Genomic DNA, 25,454 nt, shown 5'->3' with positions numbered 1-25,454 from the left:
CCACCGAGTGCACGATACATTTTTTTCGAGACTAAATCTTCGACATTAACACCTCTGTCACATGAATGTGTGTTTTTTTTCGTTCATCGTTCTCGAACAGGAGGAAACCAGTAGTCTCTAACGGCTGTACCATCGTACGCATCTCAAGACCCACGCCATCATCACGATTTTTACGATAATATCTGTCTCTGTGTATTTTATCCGATGTTTATTCCCCTAGTGTACGAAGGATATAGCATCTCTCTAACGAACAGCTCGACGTTTCACTCGATCCTTCTGTATCGTTTCTCTCATTGTACATACAGTGACTCCCACTAATATTCGGACACTCTTAGAAACACCATAACTTTTTTAATATTGAAATACACGACTTGAAATTTTTGGAGAAGCTAGAACAATTGGTTTGCTACAGACAAAACTACTTGACAAAAATTTTTGAAGAAAACTGCAAGTTGTCGGAATTGCAGAGAAAATGCTAAAAGTTGTATTTTTCAAGCATACAAAATATTTGTTGTACCCCTACAATTAGAGGAGATATTTAGGTGGACCACCCTCTATAAAAAAGTTGTAAAATGCAACTTTTAATATTTTCTCTACAATTCCGACCAAATGCAATTTTTGGAAAAATTCCTTTTCATATCCTGTATATAGTAATCTAATTGCTTTAGCTTCCCAAAAAAGTTCAAATCGCATAGTTTAATATTGAAAAGGGGTTATGGTGTTTTTAAGAATGTCCGAATATTAGTGGAAGTCACTGTACCTTCGACGGACCGACAGACAGACAGACGAACGAATAAAATGATAAATCGCTATAAAGGTATGTTTGCATTATTTTTTTCAGGTACTCGAACATGAGCTACATAGTCGACCATTTATTCCCAGCGTGGAGGGTAGACGCCGCTGACGAGTTCAGCAATTTCGCGTACTGGCGAGACCCGATACCGGAACTGGCGTCGCTGGAGGAACTTTATGCTCAAACTCGGACTGTCTACTAAGGATAAACGTGTGTACGTGGTTTCACACCGGCGCAAAACGATAATCTATTCGTAATAAGAACAAAAAAAACAAACGATCGTCGGTATTTAGCTACTTTTTATACTCCCACATATTAATCGGCTATAGCGTTGTTGCTTGGTGCAACTTGTTTCTCGATGTGTTTGCTACGCGATCGTAAGCTTAACGTTTCGGTGTGTTCTGTTCGTCGGAAGACACTAAATAATGATAAAACACTAAATATAACGCTAACGCGACATCGACGATCTCTCGCCATTGTTCTCTAACGATTCTATTCTATTCGATTCGATCACATTCCAATTATATTCGAACGGAAGAACGTTTACTTTCCTCCTCGACCGCTCGATTATGTAAGAATAATGACCGGGGTACAGAGAGCAGGGCACGTTTCTTCTTGGTTGAAAGGTTGATTTCGTTGTTACACATCCGTTTCGATACTGACGAAACGGATCGCTCGTTTGCGATCGTTGATAACGTTGTTGGCGCGTTTACCGCGACGTAACATACAGTGACTCCCACTAATATTCGGACACTCTTAAAAACACCATAACTTTTGAAATATTGGACCATGCGATTTGAACTTTTTTGGAAAGCTAGAGCAACTAGTTTGCTACAGGATGTGAAAAGAAATTTTTTCAAAAGTTACATTTGGCCAGAATTGTAGAGAAAATACTAAATGTTGCATTTTACAACTTTTTTTATGCCGGCCTATATTGAAATTTCAAAAAATGTCTTTTGTAGATCTGTGTGGGTTGTATGCATTGTGAAAGTTTCATCGAAATCGGTTGATGCGGGGAGAAATGACAGATATTGGAAGAGTAAAAATTCTTAATCTGCAATTTTTACCATCTTTAAACGCTTGTAGCTCATTGCAACGTCGACCGATTTCGACGAAATTTCCAGGATATGTTTAATTGAAACAGATCTACAAAACGTATTTTAAAAATTTTCAATATAGGCCCACATAAAAAAGTTGTGAAAAGAATCTTTTAGTTTTTCTCTACAATTCCAACCAATTGCAATTTTCGATAAAGTTTCTTTTCACATCCTGTAAGTAAACTGATTGCTCTAGCTTCCGAAAAAAAGTTCGATTCGTATAGTCCAATATTAAGAAGGTTATCGTTTTTTTTAGAGCGTCCGAATATTAATGGGAGTCACTGTAGCTAAAACAGAAAGCCCCTTCTACCGCTCGCTCTTCTCGAGAAGCTTCGTTCCATTTTTTAGTCCGAGTTCACCGATGATAAGAATGTTTTAATCGTATAGTTGCTCTGTGACACGAGGATCTAGCGTATCGCGTATGTAATATAGTTTGTAATGGCTATTTTTAGTTTTAGTTTTATCGAGAACACTTTGTTTAAGAAATCCTTATTTATTTTTATACGAGATCTCTGTTGATGAATTAGCGTGCTGTGAGATTGCCATATATGTATCCTAGACTCTTTACCTCGTTTTTGTGTATTGTGATATATCTCGGTGAAAGTATAGCAAGTATACTTGTCCAACAAAACGGTCAATCAGATCTCATTTCTAGAGAAAAAACGGGCTCGTGATTCGCACGAAGGAGAGAACCGGTTGTGCTTCTGGGTATGATGTACTTTCCTACGCTGAATTACTTCGAGAACGCGTCGTCGTTTTTTGCGATACACATTACGTACACCTTTGTCTTTCATAATGCATCGTCTAGGTACACGTCGATATAATTAGGATATAGATTAAGTTGACCTAAGTTTCCTACAACAAAACCACTAAAAAAAAAAGTAAGAACACCCATGGGCAAGAGCAACGCCATCTTTATATCGTTTTCGTTCGCTCTTTCTTTTCCCTGCAATAATAAATATCTTTAGCTCGTACCATCGAAGGATACAGAAAGTACAATTACGTTTAACCAAAGAAGAATAGAGTTTCGAATAGTATTTTTAGTTTCGTTCGGACTGTTACTACTCGAAGAAAACTATTATATACTACAATACAATTATTATATTTACGTACAAACGAAAGTACCAGTAATCATGTTATCAGACGATACGACTTTGTACCGTCGTACTCGATCGGTTCCTTGGAAAGAGTCGAAACAGTGTTGAGAAACAAGAATCGCGATGCTGTCTTTTTTTTCCAATATTGCCCCGGGCGATCCGTTTAGGTTTAAAGAGTATGTTAATTAGTGCTTTGTAAAGAGTGTATATAATTCTAACGACCAAGAAACGGTATTTTATAAGTTATTGAAAATGTTTCATTTCTAGTATTATTTTATCTATTCTGTTAACCATGATATTACATAGTACAAATAAATTTGAATCTATCTATAGTTTTGTTTATACACGTATTTTTTTAGTGGGAATTTTATATGCTCTTGCGCAGGCGACACACTTCGCAAATATATATATATATATATATATTTACGCAGGTGTTCTATCGAGTAAGCGAGTAAAACGAAATCGTGTACGAAATCGTTCCTGATACCTTTATCGATGATATACAGTCGAGTCTTAAACTTTAAAAATCTTCAGGTTCTTGAACGGCAATTATTCAATAGCTAAAATCAATTTTCGAATGCTTCTTTCGTAATAAATGCAACCTAATTGCTTGTCTAAACGTACGAGATATTTATCGAGTAGCTTCGCGCGACAACAGACTTGAATCGACGAATAAATTGTATGACTCGTGGCCCCCCAATGGTTAAATTGACCGATTCGATGCATTGTTTCGTTTTCGTGTTGAATAGCGCATAGCGTTCATGTATCGGTAATCGTGTGCAATCGCCAGCACCTTGTCTACGTAGTGATTTCCATGTTTCTGTATAATTGGTGTAATATTGTCTGTTACGATGCAACTAAACTCCTATCTGTAGTAGTCGTCGTATATCTTGTAACCAGCAGAAGAATAAATGACGAATTAATCGCAGCTTTATGCTTCCGAATAATGCAAATTACGCCTCGTAAACGTAAAGGGAGACAGCGCCCTAGATCGATCTTTTATCTAGCGTTTTTGACTACTGAAAAACCCCATCTTTGTATTATCGAGAAATGAGAAGACGTGTCCCGCACCCTTGCAGTCCTGGAAATGATGACGAAACGATAATCGTTAAAGGAACGTCATTTTATTATCTTGCCGCGTTACAGATACAAGAATATCGGCAAGGTTATTGATTCTCTTCTCTATAATTCCATTACTCCGTGTTTATCGATGTTCTGCTTGGCCAACGGGTTTTAATCTGCAACGAGATTTATATAAACTTTCATAAACGAGCCCCTTTTTAATTATCACGCGTAACGACAAAAAGTAATGTACCTCTTGCTTCAGTTTTTGTATCTTACGACTCCTATCCTCTTCATTTTCGGATAGTTTCGAAAAATTGATAGATGCCGCGCTGCTCATTTTATCGGAATTTAGTTTAAATATAGCTTTACGGTCTTGGCTTTGCAAAGTTTCCGAACACCAATAGTACACGGTCTGCACGTAGAACGGTAAGACAGTTTAAATTAACCTCATAAAAGGATCAAGATAATTAGAACAAATTTATGCAATCGGTGCACGGCTCACCCATAATGTTCCAATTACCCAAAATATAATGACATATGCCGGTATCGACATTATGGGTACACGAGTTTCGACGAGAGTACAGAAATTACAAAAGAAAAAGCATTACAGAAATTTTTGATAGAAAACCCAAACAACTTGTAACATTATCTGTATCGATTGTTTTTCAGAAAAAAGGAGGAAAACTTCATGTTCTTTAAAGAGCTAAATTATAGGGTGAAAAATTAATTTTTATACATGATATACAGAGTTTATATATGTATATACAAATTCACATGATTTTTAGTTTATCATGGTGACACATGTCTCACGTGTCATCCGTTTCTTCGGTCTCTTCCACATCCATAGATTCCTCTACTTCGTTTTCTTTAGGATAGTCTTCGACCAACTGCTTGTACCCGTGTTTCTTTGAAAACACTCCCAACGGTGTCAATTTAAAAGTAGCCAATGGTCTATCGAGTAATTTCTAATAAAAGGAAAAAGGAAAAATTGTGTAATAATGATTGGTTTAATTTACGAAAGCAACAGAAAATATTTACCAAAATTCTTGCTTGTTCCGGGGTTAACGTTTGACCTTTCTTACAAACAGTATATTCTTTGATCAACGTAACCACACCTTTTTGCAAAGCTGTAGGCATTCCCAGTTGCCTCAAATGAGGCTCTATGCTGTGTGGAAATTCTGGCATAGGTCCTTCGGATAACACTACGGTCTCATTCACCACAAATCCAGATCTGGCGTGGTCCGCTTCTTCGTAGGATTCCATCCATTCTAACACCTAATTGCGACAGGAATCAGTCAATTAGACAGTTTAACTTATAGAATTGCAAAAATCAAATGCGCACCTGCTTTTTAGGTCTGTTCGTAAACAGCAGACCACATTGGCCTCGTAACGCTGCAGATAATTTGTGCAACCCTTCAGCAACTTCGTTCTCCGGCGATTTTCCCAACGCCAAAGCTATGATTTTGTTTTTACCGAAGAAAAATCGACTGTCCTTCCATTCTCCTCTCAAGTCTTTCAGCTTGTTGTTGCGCATGTTGTCCACAGATATGAGGAATATTTTTGTATACCTTTCGACGCAGTTTCGAACATCTTCGACGATTTGTTGCTTCAACACGAGACCTTTCTTGCTCGTTTTTGTGAGAGATACTGTGAAATAGAAATTGAACGATTACTTTACACTATCCACTAGAAGTAACAAATTTCAAACATCGTTCTATTAGGTTTTGTCTCGTTTTTGTAAGAGATACTGTGAAATAGAAATTTAACGATTACTTTACACTATCCACTAGAAGTAACAAATTTCAAACATCGTTCTATTAGGTTTTATCTCGTTTTTGTAAGAGATACTGTGAAATAGAGATTGAACGATTATTTACTTTACGCTATCCACTAGAAGTAACAAATTTCAAACATCGTTCTGTTATTTAGGTTAGCTCGATAACCTCACACATGTAAAGAATATATAAACAAGGAGATTACATATCAAAGTAGAAAAACCTTACTTTTCTTATCCCTTTTCGACTTGGGCATTTTGTTGGCAAAGTGTCGTCTACTTCACACAGAAAATATTCAATCAAGTTATCAAACAGGGTAAACATGTGCTGTAGCAGCCGCGCACAAACAAAATGGCTACGTGCGAGGTGTACTCAGACACCGGTCAAATTTCCACTAAATTGTCTTCCTCAAACATTATTCTGTATAAATAAAAACAGAAATTCGTGTTTCTTTTAATTATACCATGATATACACTATAATATCAACGAATATTTCTATTTGATGTCGTAATTATGATTCTTATCTATCCGTGCCCGAAAGATGTCGGTCGGACGTATTATTTAATCGAGAATTAAGAACATAGTTTACTGTTTATAATATTTGTAATTCGAAAATAACGAATATCAACGCGACGATTCAGATTGAAAGGATCGCTGCGACCAGATTCGAGAAATGGCGGGAACGTGAGAATATTATTTGAATGGGCGGAAAGCGTCAAGTGAACGCAGTTCAAGATGGCGGTTTCCGCTCGTTGCGCCAGTGCACTCTGTGAGATCGTAGTGGACGGGAGCCGTTGAATACGCCGAAGCCTCGATTTTCTAGGCCGCTTACAGCACTCCAAAGGTGAGTCTTTTTTCGTTCTAATCGTAAACGTTGTGTCGAGAGTTGAGAAAACTGACAAACATGGTAGCTCGGAAAATATCAGCCGCCAATTAATACGGGAACGTATTCGACGACGAGTTGTGTGAACCCCGTAGCCCGTACGATTCCACCGATCCTTGTCTCGAGTCCCTCGAAATAACCTGCCAAAACCGACTGATTTCGTTGAAATCTGGCGATCGAATCTGTTCGATTCGACATTAGAATAGCATCTACGCATCGGGTTGGTCGTTCTCGTCGAACGTATCATCGTTTTAAAAAAGTTTGTCGAGTTGCCGTGCGATACCGAACCGTGCAAAGGCAAGTTCGCCGCTCGTACAAATGTACGGCGACCGCAACGCACGCGACCGAACGTGCCAGCCCTAAACGTACAATTTTCTCGCCGCCATTTTAGTTACATAGCCGGCAATGGTATTTCGCATTTGTCCGCTCTGTAAGATATTTCAAACGATTCGCTTTCCCTTCTCCGCAAATTCCTATACCGCGCATGGCTACTGTTCTCTCACGTTTATTCCCGTGTTCGACGTTTTCCTCCTAATTTTTTATAATACCATTCACCAAGACGGCCGCCGCCGCGTACCATCGGTTCGACATTTTGCCGATTGATTTTTTTTTATCTTACGATTCGTCGTACCGCTCGGAGAGAACGAAGACGTACACACCGTGTGGCGGATTCTTCTTGTTCTCTCACGGACGATATCCGACCTGCTTACGCTTGAAATCACGATAAACCATGGGACACGCGACGCGTTCCATCGTAGCAACGTGTCTCCGCGTTGCGGCACAGAGTACACGCCCTTTGACAAGCGAACCGATCAGAGGTGTTTTCGATATCGCGTTCACACCATCAACACGATAAATACCACGGGACTCGTGACCTAACCATCCGTATATTACAGTCTATAAAGCTGCATTCGATTTTGCGATTCTCGTTTTCTCCTCTCGTTCTGTTGTACCCGTCGTCGATAAGTAGGATCGTCGTCTCTCTCCTTATCGTAAACATCGAGTTTGATCTTCCAAAAATTGCGAAAGCTGTTCAACGCTAAACCTGCCACGCATTAAAAGTGTCTGGTAAATATTGCCTTAGAGAAACGGCAACACTAAATTTATCGAGATTTATTCCATTATCTTCCGCAAATGAATTTTTATAATTTCGATAATTGGAAACTATGAAACCGGTCATTTGACTGTGCTAGGTTTAGTGTTACAGCATTTTCGAGCTTTTCGAATTTGTTGCAACGACTTTTCCCCTTTTTCCCTTTATCTATCAAGATACGTCAATGCTACATGTACTATGAAGCAAATTTCTTTTCACATCGTGTAGTAAACTAATTGCTCTAGCTTTCCAAAAAAGTTCAAATCGCATAGTCCAATATTTGAAAAGTTACGGTGTTTTTAAGAGTGTCCGAATATTACGTGGGAGTCGCTGTATGGTTTGTATTTCTTTTATTTTGTCGTCATTGAATATGAATAAAAATTTGTTCGTATTTAGGTTGTAGATTATTTATTCATACAAATACCTTGACAAATACGGGCAATATATACAGGCAACTCATTTTGATGAGGTTAATAGTATTTAATATATTGCATTTTTAGTAAAATTTAACTTGTTACATTAAAATTTTTTATTTTTTTGTCATTATTGGGTTATGAGGAGGCGCAAGTTCGACACTTGCCACAGGCGCTTCATACCCTCGTTACGGCACTGCTGTGAAGCCTCGATTAGTGCATAAACTGAAATTTTTTGAAATTGTAACACGAGATACGTAAGTTTCGCGACGCGACATCTCTCGAGCCTCGCCACCGGGCGATCGCCGCCGACATAATCGCGATCAAGTGCGAGAATAACGTTAATAGTGAATTTTAGCGGAAGGTAGGCGTATGTTCGCACAGTGGGGGACCATGAACTCCCTTTCTCACTGTTTCCCCCTACTCTTTCTCGGTCATCGAACAACTCGAACTGTCGAGGTCTACTCTTTTCGCCAAGGCCGACGAGAGAGTAGCCCTCCTCTGTCTTTCCGTTGATCGCTCTCTCGCACGTTTGGTCGATCGAGCTGCGTCTCGTTCGTGACACGTCAATGACGTTCCTCGTTTCTCGTCGCTCGTACATATTTGCGTAACGAGCCGCCGCGTTGCTTCTTCTTTCGCAGAGGTCGCGCCGCATTCTTTTATGCGTCTCGCTGTTTGCGAATCGTTGCGATAACCGACACGCCGCCCTCTCTCTCGATTCATTCCGATCGACCACCTCCGCTTTCTATTACGAACCCACCATCTCTCATCGATTCTAATGAAAAGCGAATTGTGTGCCGGCTCCGTGGCGCTTCGACGACTATCCATCGGTTTTCCTATCAACCCACGAGATAACGATGCCCTACTGAAATAAACCACCGACAGGTAGATGTACGTACGCGTGTCTCCTTTCAGGATGAATATCGCAGAAAATACTATTGACTAGCTTTGGCTGCGGCGGGAATCAATCGCGAGCACACTTGGAGAGCACGTAGTCGCTCGATAAGCTTCGCCGACTCACTCTGTGACAAGCTTTCCGCGAATTATGAAATACGACCGAGAGATTAGGCTTTTGTGTTTCCGTTCCGCTGTCAGTTTAGCGTGCGTAAAGGTGTAAAGATCGATGACGCAAGACTATAGATTTGCGTCGAGTCGGGTCGTGTCTCCTCGCCTCCTCTCGCTCCCCTCCGCAACTGCCTGGCCCCTCCCCTCGCTTCGTCTCTCGTCGCAACACAACCTCTCGATCAGCGGAGACCCACATATACCCATATACGTATATGTGCACATCGCAGCCCCTCTCTATCGTTATTTTTTTCGTACACCGATTTTCCCCTTAACCGCACGAATTTCCAGAAACTCCGGACCGAGAGATTTAGTTCGAGTTACGATTCCATTAGAAGCGGCTATTGCGAATTCGCGACCAATTAGCCCGCGAATCGTTGACGTCCGAACGTCACGAGTCACGAAGGACCTATACCTCCTGACCGCATCGCGTCAAAGCTATCCTTGAATTAACGGCAACCGGCCACAACGAACCATGATGCACGATTATTTCATGCATAACATTAAGGATGTTCTGGAGGTACAATGGGAGACAAAAGTACAAGAAATTCGGAATCTATCGATATATTGGCAATGAAAGCCATTCATCAGTATATTTTGGATTAAACTTTTGCGAATACTGTACCCTCTGTAGCTATATTCAGTGGTCTACGCTTGTTGCGTTTCCATGTTAGTGAGCCAACTGAGTTGTTGGAAACGTGATTGATATTTCTAGATGTAATGTTTATACTGTAGAAATATTAATTAAGTTGATTTCATACTCAATGATTCAATGCTCAAGGTTTATCAGAGCCTGATAGACTTACAGAATAAATAGAACGTAACAATTTTAAGGTTAGCTTAGTTCTTCGCGGAAAAAACGACCGAAAAAATCGGTTTTCATTTTTTTTAACAACGGCGCAGCAAACCAAAAAATTTGAAAAAATTCATGAACAATACTTATAACAATATACCGCTACTGTAAAAATATAAATGTTGTCACTCTAGAACTTCCATGTGAAATCGTTTATAATTCGTAAACCAATTAACCAATTTCGATGAAATTTTCAGAGCGTATACATATAATTTATAGCACTTGACCAGACACATCTTTTGAATTTTCGTTATTGGGCCAGCTAGAAAAGTTGTAAAAATCAATTTTTACTATTGTTTTTCACAATTCCCCCCAACCAAATGCATTTTTTGAACTTATTTATTAGACGTCATTTACTAAACTAATTCTTCTAGCCTTACAGAAAAATTGAAGTCGTTTGGTCCATTCATAAAAAAGTTGTTCTGAGATTTACTATACGCACGCCATAATATTCGGCTCATGCATAATACTTAGACTGCGGATTTTATGCATTTATGACAAAAATGGACACGTACAATTTAAAGCAGTGGACATGTTAAACATATTTAAGGACATCAACGTATTAGTTTCAGCTTAATAGGATAATTAAAAGAAGAATACAATTTTTATTTGGCTCCTGTGTCCTGCAACTAATGCAAACACTTTTTATTTTCCATAAAGATCCGCAGTCTAATAATAATAAATCGTTTCCAATCGTAAGAAGTGAAGTACACTCGAAAGAAGTCTCGTGCGAGTAGTTATTCCGATTACTTCACTACTTCAAACACGGCCGTACGAAAACCAGTTAGACTCGTCCAACACGGAAATCGTGACCGTGCACGTTTTCGATTTCTACGACGAACCGTGACGGTTCGTGCGTCTCGATACTATTGCGCGAACAATGAAACTGGAACGGCGCGAGAGCGGATCTTTTTAGCAACCGCGATCGAAAATCGCGTATGTTTCCCGTTCGGCGGTTCGTGCTGGTGCGCGCGTACACGCGAATGTCGGAAATTGAATTTTCCTCGATAATAAGATCTCGGTTGGGACAACGTCACCGCCCGTGCGTTGTGCGTCGCGTGTCCCGTTCAATTGTTTCGCGTTTCCCTGTGGTCGCGGCGATGTCGTGGACCGTTTCCTCGGCTCCGGAATTATCTCTGTCGTGTTGCGCCTTCGACGAGGAAAAGTTTCCACGCTTCTCGAAGCATCGCGTCAGGACACCCAGCATTGGTCGTTCGGATAATTCGAGAACAGGGATTTACAGCGGGGGATCATCCGACACACCCGGTCCATTCCATTCGGTTTTCTTACCGTTTCGACACGAGCTTTTCCCACTTTCTCTCGTTCCTTCGGTGGCTATTCTCTCCCCCTGCGTTCTACGCGCTTCGAACGAACAGGGAGGAACAAGCAAAATGGCGGGAGCTACGGCTGTTCCGCCCTCTCGAGCGCGCAGCGTTTCACACGGTGCACACCACCTCGACAAAATCCAAAGAGTTGCAAAAAAGAGGCACTTCGCCGCGAGTAAACGACCAGACATAATTCTCCATTTCCGCGTTCAATCTTTCTTGCCGCTCGTTCGGTATAAAAACAAACAGACAGACAAGAAAGCGAGCTAATAAAAACGTGGTAAAAATCATCTGTGACGACAACCACCAAAGAAACGAACGTCGATATTGTTTCAACTCCAAGTTCAGATCGAGAAATGTGAAAATACTGTTGTGTCCAGCTAGCTGGCGTCTCGGGACACGGTTGTAGGTCGTCTCGGTCGGACGGCTGGCGCCTCTCCGACCTCTTTGCTGTTTTTCGACCCAAAAACCTGATCCCGATCTGATTTCTGCGCGACCGCATCCTCCAGGAAATTGCTGACACGATTCCGGCAGCGATCGTCCCACCGTCCGTTCCCTCGGACGCGCGTTTATCATTCGCGCAGTTACTTCGCATGAAAGTTCCTGCCTTTGAACGTGCTCGCTCGACAAACCACCCCGTTGGTCGAGTCGAACCCGACGGTTGGTTGAACCTTGTTTGCTATACAACCCGTGCCCGTCGGTATTCTACACGGCACAGCGACGACTCGACGCGGTGACGCGTCTGACCAACGAACCAGGCAGCTTGACATCAGTCGCTATTCCAAGACGGCTGACGCACAAACTCGAGTCGCTCGCGCGATTTCGCGTACGAACATTACGCGCTCTCCTCGTGTCCCTGTGTGCACACGCTCTCGCAACGTGTAAATACAGGGTGACAAGAAATAACGGAGTTAATCATTTCTTATTACAATTCTGTCAAATTGACGAATTTTGAAAAACCAAGTGATAACAACCGTAACATGGACCTTTAGTATTCATATATTTAAGAAGTTTCGAAATGGCCACCCTTTGCGCCGATACAGAGGCTCAAACGTGTCTTGAAATTTTCGGCAATGGGCCGCAGCTCTTCTGCCGCCATTCGGTCCCACTCCTGGTACAGAGATTTTTTCAATGACTCCAAATTTTTATGGGGCCGAGCACAGGCCCTGACCTCCAAAATCGACCACACGCTGTAGTCCATCGGGTTGAGATCCGGTGAGTACGGCGGCCATTCCACAGATGTGATGAAACCTGGAAAATGGACTTTGCACCACTCCTGAGTCGTTTTCGCCCTGTGGGCCGGCGCGGAATCCTGCTGTAACGTCCATTCCGGATCGCCGAGGTGCTGTTGGGCCCACAGAAGTACGACGGCTTCGAGAATGTCCTGTCGATACACTTCTTGGTTGATTTTGACCCTTTGATCCACGAAAACCGTAGCAAATCCCATTTTCCAGGTTTCACCACATCTGCGGAATGGCCGCCGTACTCACCGGATCTCAACTCTATGAACTCCAGCGTTTGGTCGATTTTGGAGGCCAGGGTCTGTGCTCGGCACCATAAAAGTTTCGAGTCGCTGAAAAAATCTCTGCGCCGGGTGTGGGACCGAATGACGCCAGAAGAGCTGCGGCCCATAGCCGAAAATTTCAAAACACGTTTGAGCCTCTGAATCGGCTCAAAGGGTGGCCACTTCGAAACTTCTTAAATATATGAATACTAAAGGTCTATACGTTATGGTTGTTATCACTTGGTTTTTCAAAATTCGTCGATTTGACAGAATTATAATAAGAAATGTTTAACTCCGTTATTTCTTGTCACCCAGTATACTTCTCGCGTGCAACTTTTTGCCGGCTCGGGGGACACATAAGCGAAAGCATCGGGATCGCGCGACCGCGAAACACACCCTTTCGATTCTTCTCTTTTGCGATCAAGAAATAGAGCCGCGTTCCGCGGTCGAAAAATCGTCCAGGACCGCCGCGCTAAACATATCCCTCCGGTAAGTCCCCCGAAGCCTTTTGCCTCGGACACGCTGCCCTACGACGCATCAATTTCCTTGTCAACTTTCTCCCCCCGTGGACGAAACCACACAACGAAAGAACTTGGTTACGTTACGGGTACGAATCGACCCAGCGGCCGCCATAGAAGGATTCATTTCGACTCACCGAATTCGCGGCGCTGTCCGTAAGGCTTGAACCGTCGATAATTTGTTGCGTCGTCTCGCAATTTGCTACCGGATTCGGGAATTGCAAAGGCGAAGATGCGAAGCGAAAATTGCAATCTGATTTCTGTGAAATTTCATTTAAGGCGGTAGTATACCCTCGGATTGTAACTAGAAAGGGACTAGAAAGGGCCTAGCAGACTAAGATTGGTTCAGCGGCCCATCCACAATTTTTATTGATATTATGTGGAAAACAATGGTTTAGGTTAGTTTTAGGTTGAAAGATAACCCCCTAAAAATTTAAGTCGCTAACCCTTCGTATAAGGATGATATGAGGGTAAATACCCTTAACTGTATCATTTTTTTTCTCGTTTGTTAATTAAGATATTCGGATAAAAAACGAAAATACTCGAACTTACCTCCTTCATATCATACATTTTTTGTCACCATCGTGACCAAATTATTAAGGGTAGAAAAAAATCATTTAATTTTTTAGGGGTGGTACTTGCAAGCAACCCTTCGAGTGACCACTTTCAAAAAATTCAAGAACAATATTCTGTTGCTCATCTAACATATAAAAAAGTTTCAAGATGGTCGGATTAGTGGAACATAGTTAAGTATCGAAAAACAAATAAAATTACGTCGTTATAATGGTATAATGTACAGTGCAGTGTTTCTTATCGGGAAAGAAATAATTGATCAAGAAGGGACTTAATATCCTGATACAGTTGAGGGTATTTACCCTCATATCATCCTTATACGAAGGGTTAGCGACTTAAAATTTTAGGGGGTTATCTTTCAACCTAAAACTATTGTTTTCCACATAATATCAATAAAAATTGTGGTTGGGGCTGCTGGAGCAATCTTAGTCTGCTTGGCCCTTTTCATTTAAGGGGGTAGATGTTGGAAATGGGTGGTTGAATAAACTACAAACAGTATATTCTTTACAAACTCTAGTTTATTTGACTGAGCTTGGAAGGACGTCGTGTCGCGTTGAAGGCTATACTCGAAGCGAAAAGAAAACGAAAAGGCAACATGGAATTTCCACGGTGGAAAAACCCGTTGTCCACTTCAGATAAAGGACCAGGGCTAGGGCTGTGTTCTGTTTCTTATCCTGGCAGTTAGGTATACGAAACGCTCACAGGCCCATGGGTCAGCTGACATCTGGTTTATTGTCAAAGCCAGTGATTCTCACACGCAACTAAATTCATTCTTGCTTTCTTGCTGACGCATTGTTACTAACAATCCAACAGTAGACTCGCGTTTCCAGGACTGCAAGCGTGTGGGATGCGCTTTCCCATTTCTCAAAAGCGCTAGATAAAAAAATATATGATTAAAAAATAAATATAACATGAAATTCACTAATTAAACGAAAGCTTTTCAAATCAATCTATTCTTTTAATGCAAAATATACTCGTGAATGGTTTTCATTTCCAATATATTGACGGATTTCGAATTTCTTGTACTTTTGTCTCCCGTTGTACCTCCAGAACAACCTTAACTCACTGACATACAATAAGGAAGAACTTAACTTGATCCGACTTCTACTGACTCTACGTTTGTAATAACGGGACACGAATTATTATTATTGTATATGGACCTAGGTCCTTTTATGCAAATGTTTACAGTTGTTTACAAAAGAACTGATAAAAAAAACAAAAAGAAACATAACAAAATAAATAGTCTTAACCTAAAATTTACATAAGAAGGGACAGGCGCGAAACTAAACAAATACAGGTACGATGTTGACAAATACTCTTGCGTAATTTTCTTTTGAATGCCTGTATCGTGCCATTAAAAAAATCAATATTATTGTACAGTATGTTTGAGCTTGTAATAGTGCGATTCAAAGGATTTATTACTCCATATGTGGATTTGGATTTCATTCAAAATCCTGTTCTAGTTCTCGAAACACGTTGAGGTACGTAGACATTGATTTGCCTTAGGAGTGCGGCACAATCTCTGGTCGGATACTATTCTTCGATCAGATAATGTTTCCAGGTTGACTATGTTGAATATTTTAGAGTAATCATGATCAAAGATTGCCATTGGATTGTTTGTCTTGTATGCACGAAACCTGAGAAATTTATTAATCGCGTTACAGGAGGCTATCTCTATCGGTTTCTTTCGTGGCGAATCAGCGTAGAATTTCGTCGCAGGTGAATGAAAGCAATAGGTAGGTGGTAACGGCAGAGCGTATTAGGCGAGACCGAGTGAATGGCATTGGCAGAGCCGCACGCGCCGTGACGCGTTTAGCAGCGCTGAGCTGTCGTGCATTTTACGATGCATCTTCGATCGACCGTCGCGTCGTAACTTGAAAAAAAAATCAGCTTCTGGAATTCGATGGTCCTTTGGACGGCGAAGAAGACTCTCGAGAAGAGAGCGAGAAAGGGGAGGGGCTGCGAGATACATGACACTCTCGCGTAACACCTACGTAACACCATCCCTACACTGCCACCTGTGGCACGCGGTCTGCCTTTGTAGTTTGGATCGTTACGGTTTCACGGAAACCAGTTCCCCATCGTGACCAGCCAGCCCTTTATCGATCCTCGAGTGCTCGTTTCTCGTGTCAAACGCAGAACGACGAGGCAAGCGAGTTTTGGTCGTCGGGGGAGAAGGATTCGATCGACGTCCAGACGCCCGTACACCTGGACGTGCCTCGATGCACCTGGATTCGCCGCGCAGCAGGCTCGATTCGCTTTTTCCTTCGAACTGAAGTTTCGCCGTTCGCGATAACCCTGTTCCTGTTCAAACCTGTACGCATCAATTCTCTTCGATGCGTTTTCAAACCTACGACTTCGAAATCAACGTTAAATCCCGTTATTGAACTTAACACATCGGCGACCGCCATCGGTAATACTATGTAGTAACACCGACTGATCAATCGATTCGTTCTGTAGTGAACTAAATTATAGTGTAAGGTGCAAACTTGATTATCAAGTAACTGATAATTAGACAGCGGATCTTTGTGCAAAATAAAAATTGCCCAGCCGAATCGCAATGTCCAGAAGCTGAATTGGAACGTGTTTCTTCTTGAAATATTTTCGATAAATCGAAAATAATACGATAATGTCAGCTATTGCTTTTTTGCGGTGAATGCGTCAAATCCGCAGACTACTATGCAATAAGAATTTTCTGGATAGGCTATCGAATGGTTCAAGCTCGATTAAAATCCCGCCGCGGGCGAATGTCACCTCCAAAACCCGGGTATACTTTTTTTTATGTTTCTTTTTGTTTTGATCAGTTCCACTGTAAACAACTCTAAAAATTTGGATAAAAGGGGACCTCGGTCCGTATATAATAATAATAATACGAAGTGCAATTTATCGTTCATCTCATCGAAAGCAGCAATGAACGGGAAATAGGACAGGACGCGTCCCGGCTCTGGGTTCCGGATCCGTTTACGTAAACTGAAAATGTAGGTTGCAGGGGAGAATCTTCCCTTTCGGTTTCCCAGAAAGGTCTACCTAACGCCGTCGAGAAATTGAACGTTGATCGATATCGCAATTTCTATAATCTGTCGATTGGAGGGTTCCGACGTCGCTGGTCGGACGTGTCCAGGTTGGCCAGGGTGATGCGGAGTGCAGGCAAGGTACTACGGGGCCGCGGGAGGCAGAAGGTGCGATCGATATTCGCGGCGGACACCTTTGCCTGGAGGCCTGGTCCCCGGCGAGCTAATCGACGTCGATACGCACGCTTCCTGTATCGCCTTGAAACTGTTTCGCCCAGGCTGTTCTTCTCGGCACGCGGGGCGCGTTGGTCGAAACGAACGGCAGCGGCGGCACCGTTTTCCCGGCTGCGGTGCCGGTGTGACGCGGTCGTCTCTCTCGAAACCACCTCGGCGGCCCCTTTCGATCGATCGATCGGCCCGAGGCTCGGCGAATCTTCTCGAGCGCGGAAGTAAAAATAGTGCTTGTTTCCTATTGAAAATCAATAACGAAATACCCTTGAATGCGTTCCGTTCCATTCCATTCCGACGAATCCGCGCCACCTCTCCGCGCGACCGCCGGGAAAACCTTTTTCGAGCGAGGCTCGGGTAAACTCGCGAATCGTTGCGAGCAGCCCCACGACGCTCTGTGGCTCGCCGCGCGCGCGAGCAAGGTCAGTGTCGTAATAGTTACGCTTCCTTGCCGCTCGATAGTACGCGCGCGTGCTTTATTTTTCGTCGAACGTGTGCGAGAGGGAAGATAATACGCGTTCAAATTGAAATTGGTACGGTAGCGCGCGAGAGACCAGCCTCGTCTTATCGTTTTTCACACGCGCGCCGCCCATGTCTCGGTGTCTAATCGCCAGTACTTGAATTTAGCGAACAGCAGCGACGTATCCGTTGTTCCATCGGGCATGGCGGTCCGCGGAGCACGTGTCTCTTTATCGGCGAATCGAGTCGGCGGGCGCCGCGTCGAGTTGCAGGCCACGTAGCCACGTAGTTCCGAGTAGATGCTACCGTTCGCCTTTTGTAGCTCGCAACCTGTTTGCGCGACACAAAATGAGAATAAACGGCTTTCTATAGCAGCGGGACGGGGCTGTCACGCGCAAACCGCGAGCTAATATTGATCTACGTGTTACTAACCTAGCGTACAAGCTCGTTCCCGAGACGGAGCGTTAAATATCGCCGGATAACCGCGACTCTCGACGTCGTCAACCTCTTCTCGCGTTCTCCGTCGCTTCCGGCGGTTTCCCCGCGAACCTCGAGCTATATCGTGAATGCCTGAAAAGCTCCCCGTGGAAAATTAATTCGCGCTCGATGATCCCCGCTTGACTCGCGCGTATCTCGAACCCGAAGCAAACTGCCGCGAATAATACGGAAATTGGCCAGTAAGACCGACTTTATCGATTACCATTACGCGACGCGATGCAACGCCTTCGCAACACTACTCGCGGCATCACGCCAATCCGCTTCGTCCGTTTGCTGCTCTGTATTTTGCATTGTAATACGTTTGGCAAACGATGCGGCACCGGTTGGCCGAGGCGGAGTTCTTCCCCATCGAATTTACCGCAGCCATCGGAAACCTAGACACACATTCCGTATTCGTAGTCGTCGCGAATCCTCCCTCGACTCCGGCGGACAGGTTGAATTCGATCGCGACGCTCGTCGATGGAAATAAGCGCCGCATGGGACAGCCGAACGCGTTCGTTACGCGACATACCTCCGTATCGATTGACCAGGGGCTCGCGTATAGCATTCCCGTGCTCGGTTTGGAGAACGAACGAGACCATCGACGCGTGGACGACAGGGAAAAAGTAATGGATCCCGATCGGAATTGCTTCTTATCTTTGCCCGTTCGCCGAGCATCTCCGCGCCACACTTGAGCAAACAGAACGGCGATTAAACGTCGCGAAACAGAAACAGTCCTGTTTCGCGCGCGATGGGTTCGAAAAGATAAGGAAGTGCGTGAAATAGATTGCCCGCGGGAGGCGAGAAATTTGAAAAGGGGGCCTCTGCAGATGAAACGTCGGGCTAACTAAGACAAAGAGAGAAAGAGAGCCAAGGAAAGTACGAGAGCCGGAAAATGGCCGCCAAGGAAGAAGGAAGGGCGGGTCGGCTGCAGGGGTTGCGCGCGCCTCCGCAGATCAATATTTCATTTCAACCTCACCAGCCAGCCCCTACTTCTGCGCTCGTCTTCTCGATTCCCCTATTGTAGCCTTGTATAATTACCTCTTTTTCTATTTACCTTTTATCTCTCTCTCTTAGCCCTCTCCGCCACCCCGCGACGACTTTATTAGAACCGTTCGAGGCTCGAAGCTGCTGTCTTAAACTTCTTCCGTTTCTCCTCCAACGAAACTAGAAACCGTCTCAACCTTGCGAAAAAGAAATACGCAGATTGTACAGCTGCTTATTTATCGCGGTCATCAGCTAATCGCCAGTAAAATTCTCGGCGAAGAATACGCCCGATCGTGCGCGATATCTAGGAATTAGTTCTAAGCGACGAGCCAGCGTCATTTGTCTTCTTTCACACGTGTCGCGTGTTACGCTTCGCACACAAGCGGTGGGGTGTATTTTCATCGAGGCGTAAACACGAATCGACGTGTGCGCTGTGCCGGTGCGACAATGCGTCACCTTGACAATCCGATTTCGATCGTTTCGTGGACGGTTATCGATCGACGATAGAGAGCTCGAGCGTCTTGAACGCGTCGACGGATGGACCTAATTGAAAGCTGGTCGAACGAGAGGTATGGGGAGGAAATGGAAATGGGTGGAGAGCGGAAAGAGAAAAGAAAATGGGATGGGATTACGGCCGGTGAATGCGGTAACGAGAAAATGTATCGCATAGCAGATAGCAGGTAGAAAATAGAAGATGGAAGATAGTAGAGAATAGAGATAGAGAGAGAAGGGTGTCGTGACGCGCTGCAGCGCAGCACGGCGTGGTAGTTCGGTGGCGCGTCGCGGCTCGGATCAGCTCGGATCGGTTCGGGGCTGATCGGCGAGGCGCATCGCGTTCCATGTCTCTGGTGTCCCGGGACAGTCGCGTACCGCTGCCCCACCCAACCTCACCGAGCCGTCCATGCTGGGCGAGCCGATCAATACCTCGGCTCGGGCCCGAGCCGTGCCGAGGCGTGCCGACGGGGCTCGAAAGCGGACGAGCACCGCCGAATCCCTGCACGAGGCACGCCGAGTCCCCACCACGAGCAGCGTTGCCGGCTCAGTCGCTGTGCGGGAGTGGTCACTGAGGGATGTGTGGTATCGTAACCGAGTGTGATTGAGGAAAAAGACCCGGCGTAGTTTCTCCGCGTAATACGCTCTCGCTCTTTACCCCCCCGGATCAAAAGAAACACTAGCAATACCGAGAGTCTAGTCAGTTTTTCGGACCCCCTCCTGTTTGCCGCGCGATATCCCCACGGAATACGCACCGAGACGCACCGTGTATTTATTTAAGTATTTATTGTACAAAAGACTTTAACTATAGGTAAGACTGCGACGTCACGTCGCCCCTGCATTACTATTTGCTTTCTAAAACCCGGCGCTCCGTAGTTGCCTAGCTCTCTCTCTCTCTCTCTCTTTCTCTCTCCCGTAGTCGCCGTTCTGTCTCTATAACTCGGTTATATAGCTCGACGCACGCGTAACCTCCCGTTTCCTTTCCTTTCTTGCATTATCTCTCCTCTCCGAACACCTCGTTCTCGTTTCCGTTGATGCATGCCGCTGCGCATTACCCTATTTCCGAGCCGGAGATTCTTCGAGAACGTGCTAGAACCTGCCCGCCTAACGCGCTGCCTATCGAACCATCGGAATCCGAAGAGAACTTGTACGTTGTACAACGCGCCGTATCGCGTGACTACGACGTAGAAGAATGAAATCGGTGCGTGGTCCTCTGCGACGACGCCGATTAGCCTCGCCGGAAGCAAAACCGATCCGTTGCATCGGTTTCTTTGTTCCTCTCCGTCGTTCTCTCGTTTCTCGTGTGCGTATCGTGCGCCACGGAACCGAGTAGCTCGAGGACGGGGCGTGTAGCCCGAAAGAGAGAGGGGGAGAGAGAGAGAGAGAGAGAGAGAGAGAGAGAGAGAGAGAGAGAGCGTAGACGAGGAATTTCGCTCTCGCTTCGTGAAAGTAGCGCCGTGGCGCTCTGTCTGGCTGCCTCTCGAATCGTGATCGCGATTGTGCCCCGACCATAACCTCAAATTCGTTACCGATCGACATACGGCGACGACGGCGTGTTCCGCGTATAACCTTCGATCTGGCAACGAGGTCGTGGTTCCCTATCCGCGGAAGCTTCGGATCTCCTTTTTCGGCTTTCCATCCTCTCTTTCCATCGTGCATGCTCGCGCACGTTCGATAAAACGTTGCTCCTCTCGCGTCCTCGGCCATGTCGTGGCCATATTACGCTCCGTAGCTTCTCGCGTACTATTTTTGGAAATCCCAAAGTGATTTTTATCGACCGTGTTCGACGAGCTCTCGCAACCGATAACGATTCTCGGCGCGATCGTATCCGCCAGAGGCTGTGTCGCGCACGAGTCATCGAACCGAGATTTATCGAGAGCCGTGACAACGAGATACAGTCGCTTGATAAACCCGCATAGTCGTTCGATAATATCGAACGATATTATTATCGCGACCATGAGAGAGAGAACGACATTAGTCGCGCTCGTTTCGGCTCGAATCTCGCGCAGTCACTGTTCCGATGATAACCGGTAACAGCCAGCCGCGTGATCGTTCGTACGGTTTCCGCTGGTGAACTTGGCACGCGGTCCAACTCGAGATTCCTCGGAAGACGAGTCGCGTCGTGAATCATAGGTATTCGCGTTGGAGATCTCGCCGACGCTCTCCGTCGCTCGCGGAGCCATTACATTCGAAATAATCTTAGCCGTGGCTCCGAAGCGGTTTCGAACGAAACCGCGAGACGAGAGAGAGAGAAAAACCGGCCGGCGAACGTCGCGTTCCATTCGCGACTTCGCTCCGCTCGCGATATACTACGTGTCTACGCCGGAAATATTTCAACGGCGACGCGCGATGTTGTTTCTCGTCGGTGCTCTCGCGGATCCGGCAACACTGTCGCCTGTCCGAGAGCATTCGCTAACCCAAAGCCAGGTGATCGCGCGATTAAATATAGGACGTCGAATACACCTACCGGTTTAATATTTCTGTCCGGGTTTCACCGAGCAAAGGATTCTCTCTCGGCGGCCGACCTTCCCTTCCGTTTGCCTATATCTATGCTCGCGCTTTCGCTTATCCGCCCGTTGACGCGCTCCTCGCTTCGCTATAATCGCGCGCGATCTACGCGTCGCGGATCAACGATAAAATTCGAGTCGGAACACCGCGGAATTTTATCCAGGGCGCGTCTCGCTCGAAAACGAAAGGTCGCTTCCAAATATTCCTCGGCGGCCGACCTTCCCTTCTGTTTGCCTGTATCTATGCCTCGCGCTTTCGCTTATCCGCCCGTTGACGCGCTCCTCGCTTCGCTATAATCGCGCGCGATCTACGCGTCGCGAATCAACGATAAAATTCGAGTCGGAACACCGCGGAATTTCATCGAGGACGCGTCTCGCTCGAAAACGAAAGGTCGCTTCCGAATATTCCTCGGCGGAACAGCCGCCTCCTTCGAGACGGCTACGCCTCGTGCCACGAGGGCACCGCTTCCTCCAAAGTACTCCAACCAATCGCAACGCGCCCGCGCGAACGCCTAGGCGACGCTCGACCGAAACAGATAATCTCGAAATACTTTTCTTCCGCGCACGTGTACGACATAGAAAAACCTAGGAAAATGATTCTGTTCCTTCGCCGGTGATTCCAAAATCATTTTCCGTCTTTTCTCTTGGAGTGTTGCGTCGTAACGTTGCCGCAAACATCGGCGATTGCGAACGCTATCGCGTCGATAACGATTCGTTTTCGTCGTTAACAGCCGCCGTTCGTAATCGGCACGATGTCGTCATTAGCGTTGACTCGACCGACGAAACCGCGCTGGAATTTCACAGAGTCGGGCTCCGCTTCGGGCCGGGGCCGTCGCTCGCGAACTAGTCAAAATTGCTAACATTTCTTTCGTCTAAAGGATCTTACAAAATTAATCTGAATGTCCATTCTTTTTTCTTTTTTATCGAAGACTTTTTAAACCCTTAAATGGGTCCATTTCACTTTACAATTGTGATATTGCAATTTTACAGGTTGGTATTACATACAATCTGGTATTACAATATTACAAGGTGTAATTATGATTTAAATAGATAATTTGCAATCTTTGAAATACGACCATTCTTTACTCGATATTATAGGCTGGCCCATTTGTCTTGAGACAGTCAATTATTACGGAAACCAGCAGGAATATGAAAGAATGTTTTATGTGAAATATTTTTCATATGAAGGGGCACATTTAATGGCGCTATGCACATTTTTCCATAATGGCTCTTTAAGGGTCAGACGAAGGGCAACTTCATTTTTCAAATGGAAACCCATGTTTTTTATTTCATATTCTTATTCTACATCGAAATATAATAATATTTCGTGTAAAACATTCTTTTCCTGAACTTACCATTTTTTAACGGTACCATGATAAATGTTGCAAAGCTTGCATAATGGCATACAACGTGTATGTATTGTGAATCTTCATCTAGCAGGCGGTAATAACGCCACCTACGATGCTCAATGTACTACACACGTACTCCTGTCACAGCTTACTAGATTTTTATGACTTCAAATCAGACTCAGAATTTTTTTCAGATCAAACTCGGTATTACAAATATTGGGATATTCACCACAATTTGTTTGATAAAACCGTGCACGCTAGGGAAAAATGTTTTATACGAAATATTATTGCTTTTCGATGTAGAATAAGAATATGAAATAGAAAACAATAACTTCCCTATAAATCGGGAAGTTAAATATGGATTTCCATTTGAAAAAATGAATAAGCCCTCCATCTGACCGTTAAAGGGTCATTATGGAGAAATGTGCACAGCGCCATTAAATGTGCCCCTTAATATGAAGAATATTTCACATGAAACATTTTTTCATATTTCTGCTGGTGTCCGTAATAATTGACTGTCTCAAGATAAATGGACCACCCTGTATTAATTGATAGTCTTATAATGAGAATATGTGCGAACACTATAAATACAGAAAGGTTCTAGATAATCATTTTGGTTGACTACGTAAGGAACAATGAAGTTCCTTCTTGGGGAATTGTTTCGGGTATCAAGTTCAACGAACATATGACTTGATTGCCGTCATGTGTAGACAGAACGCGGAAAGTACATCTGCACGGGAATCGAGAATCAGCATATTCGCGTTCTTTGGACCTAAACGCGCGAGTAAAACTCTGTTACAACTGGTCTCTCTCGTCGAAAGAAATAACCACTACGAGAGTAGTGGTACCGCACGCATATCGATCGCAGCCTCGAACCCCGTTTTCCGTCCGACTCGGGGCACCGAGCGTCGCCGGGTATAGCGTCTCGTTCAGAAATATTAACCTCTTTCTTCGTTCCGTTCGATTCACCGTGGGATTCTCGGGCAATCGATCCGCGTCCGCGACACATTTACAGTAAGGAGCATGACTGATTCCACACACTTTGAACTAGAATAACTTTTATATGAATGGAGCAAACGACTTCTATTTCTCTGTAAGGCTAGAAGAATTAGTTCAGTAAATGCATTTGGTCGGAATTGTGAAAAACAATAGTAAAAATTGATTTTTACGACTTTTTTAGCTGACGGAATAACGAAAATTTTAAAAATGTGTTTTGTCAACTGGTATAAATACGCTCCGAAAATTTCATTGAAATTGGTTAATTGGTTTACGAATTATAAACGATCAAAAATGGTAAAATCTGCCACTTTATGGTACAGTAGAAATTACCACTTTTGATCGATTATAATTCGCGAACCAGTTTCAATGAAATTTTCAGAGCGTATTTATACCAGTTGACAAAACACATTTTTTAAATTTTCGTTATTCGGCCAGCTAAAAAAGTCGTAAAAATCAATTTTTAGTATGGTTTTTCACAATCTCAACCAAATGCATTTACTAAACTAATTCTTCTAGCCTTACAGAGAAATTGAAGTTGTTTGCTCCATTCATAAGAAAGTTGTTCTGATTTAAAGTGTGTGCAAACTTGTCGCGAACTTGTCGTTTCCCTTGCTGCGCTCTTTTTTACGGAGCGGCGAGACGCGCGACGTTCTTCCCGGTGGCAGTAGAATTTCGGATAATTTTAGAAGCTCGTCGCGGAAGTTGACTCGTCCGAACGGAACCGGCCGATAGTTACCGCATTCCGCGGGCCGAGCCAATTCTCGAAACGCGGGTGGACGTTTCGCAAATTTCATCGACATGATTTGGTTCGACCGACAAGAGCCGAGAGCTGGCATCGCGTGCTTTGCCGCCCGATGGTCGACCGCTGCCCATTGTCGGAAAGAGAGAGAGAGC

At 44.2% G+C, this 25,454-nt stretch overlaps 3 protein-coding genes across 9 annotated transcripts in view; 2 read left to right on the top strand and 1 right to left on the bottom strand.

The window, feature by feature from the left end:
- Lpin (phosphatidate phosphatase LPIN) overlaps positions 1–6,179 on the top strand; it is a 50,768-nt gene extending 44,589 nt beyond the window's left edge. For 4 of the 5 annotated variants that reach the window (XM_076426489.1, XM_076426490.1, XM_076426491.1 and 1 more), the window contains one exon: positions 842–6,179. In XM_076426489.1, the coding sequence (XP_076282604.1) occupies positions 842–995 (154 nt within the window). In that variant the 3' untranslated portion in view covers positions 996–6,179. The remainder of the gene's footprint in view (positions 1–841) is intronic. The other variant, XR_013009179.1, reaches the window with a different exon arrangement.
- On the bottom strand, positions 4,763–6,215 carry Rplp0-like (ribosomal protein LP0-like). Its single transcript, XM_076426535.1, has 4 exons — positions 6,056–6,215; positions 5,395–5,699; positions 5,091–5,327; positions 4,763–5,017 (listed from the first exon to the last, which is right to left on the bottom strand). The coding sequence occupies exons 1-4, from the start codon at positions 6,081–6,083 to the stop codon at positions 4,859–4,861; spliced, it is 729 nt and encodes a 242-aa protein (XP_076282650.1). The 5' UTR covers positions 6,084–6,215; the 3' UTR covers positions 4,763–4,858.
- Positions 6,216–6,513: 298 nt separating this feature from the next.
- Positions 6,514–25,454, top strand: part of 14-3-3zeta (tyrosine 3-monooxygenase/tryptophan 5-monooxygenase activation protein zeta) — a 30,145-nt gene continuing 11,204 nt past the window's right edge. The window contains exon 1 of one of the 3 annotated variants that reach the window (XM_076426533.1): positions 6,514–6,671. The gene's annotated coding sequence lies outside the window, so the exon portion shown is untranslated. Of the gene's footprint in view, positions 6,672–20,258; positions 20,517–25,454 lie in introns of those variants that run through there. The other 2 variants (XM_076426534.1, XM_076426532.1) reach the window with 2 other exon arrangements.

Source organism: Lasioglossum baleicum, chromosome 6 (assembly GCF_051020765.1).
Source record: "Lasioglossum baleicum chromosome 6, iyLasBale1, whole genome shotgun sequence".
NCBI classification, from domain to species: domain Eukaryota; kingdom Metazoa; phylum Arthropoda; class Insecta; order Hymenoptera; family Halictidae; genus Lasioglossum; species Lasioglossum baleicum.
The sequence above is the reverse complement of the archived record's forward strand: the minus strand, read 5'-3'. Positions and strand labels throughout refer to the sequence as shown.

Bases quoted from the DNA above. Each gene is read 5' to 3' on its own strand.
- Rplp0-like (XM_076426535.1), bottom strand. From the start codon at position 6,083: ATGCCCAAGTCGAAAAGGGATAAGAAAA. The intron at 5,328-5,394 runs GTGCGCATTTGA...TGTCGCAATTAG, and splicing joins CGAACAGACCTAAAAAGCAG to GTGTTAGAATGGATGGAATC. The intron at 5,018-5,090 runs GTAAATATTTTC...TCCTTTTATTAG, and splicing joins CGGAACAAGCAAGAATTTTG to AAATTACTCGATAGACCATT.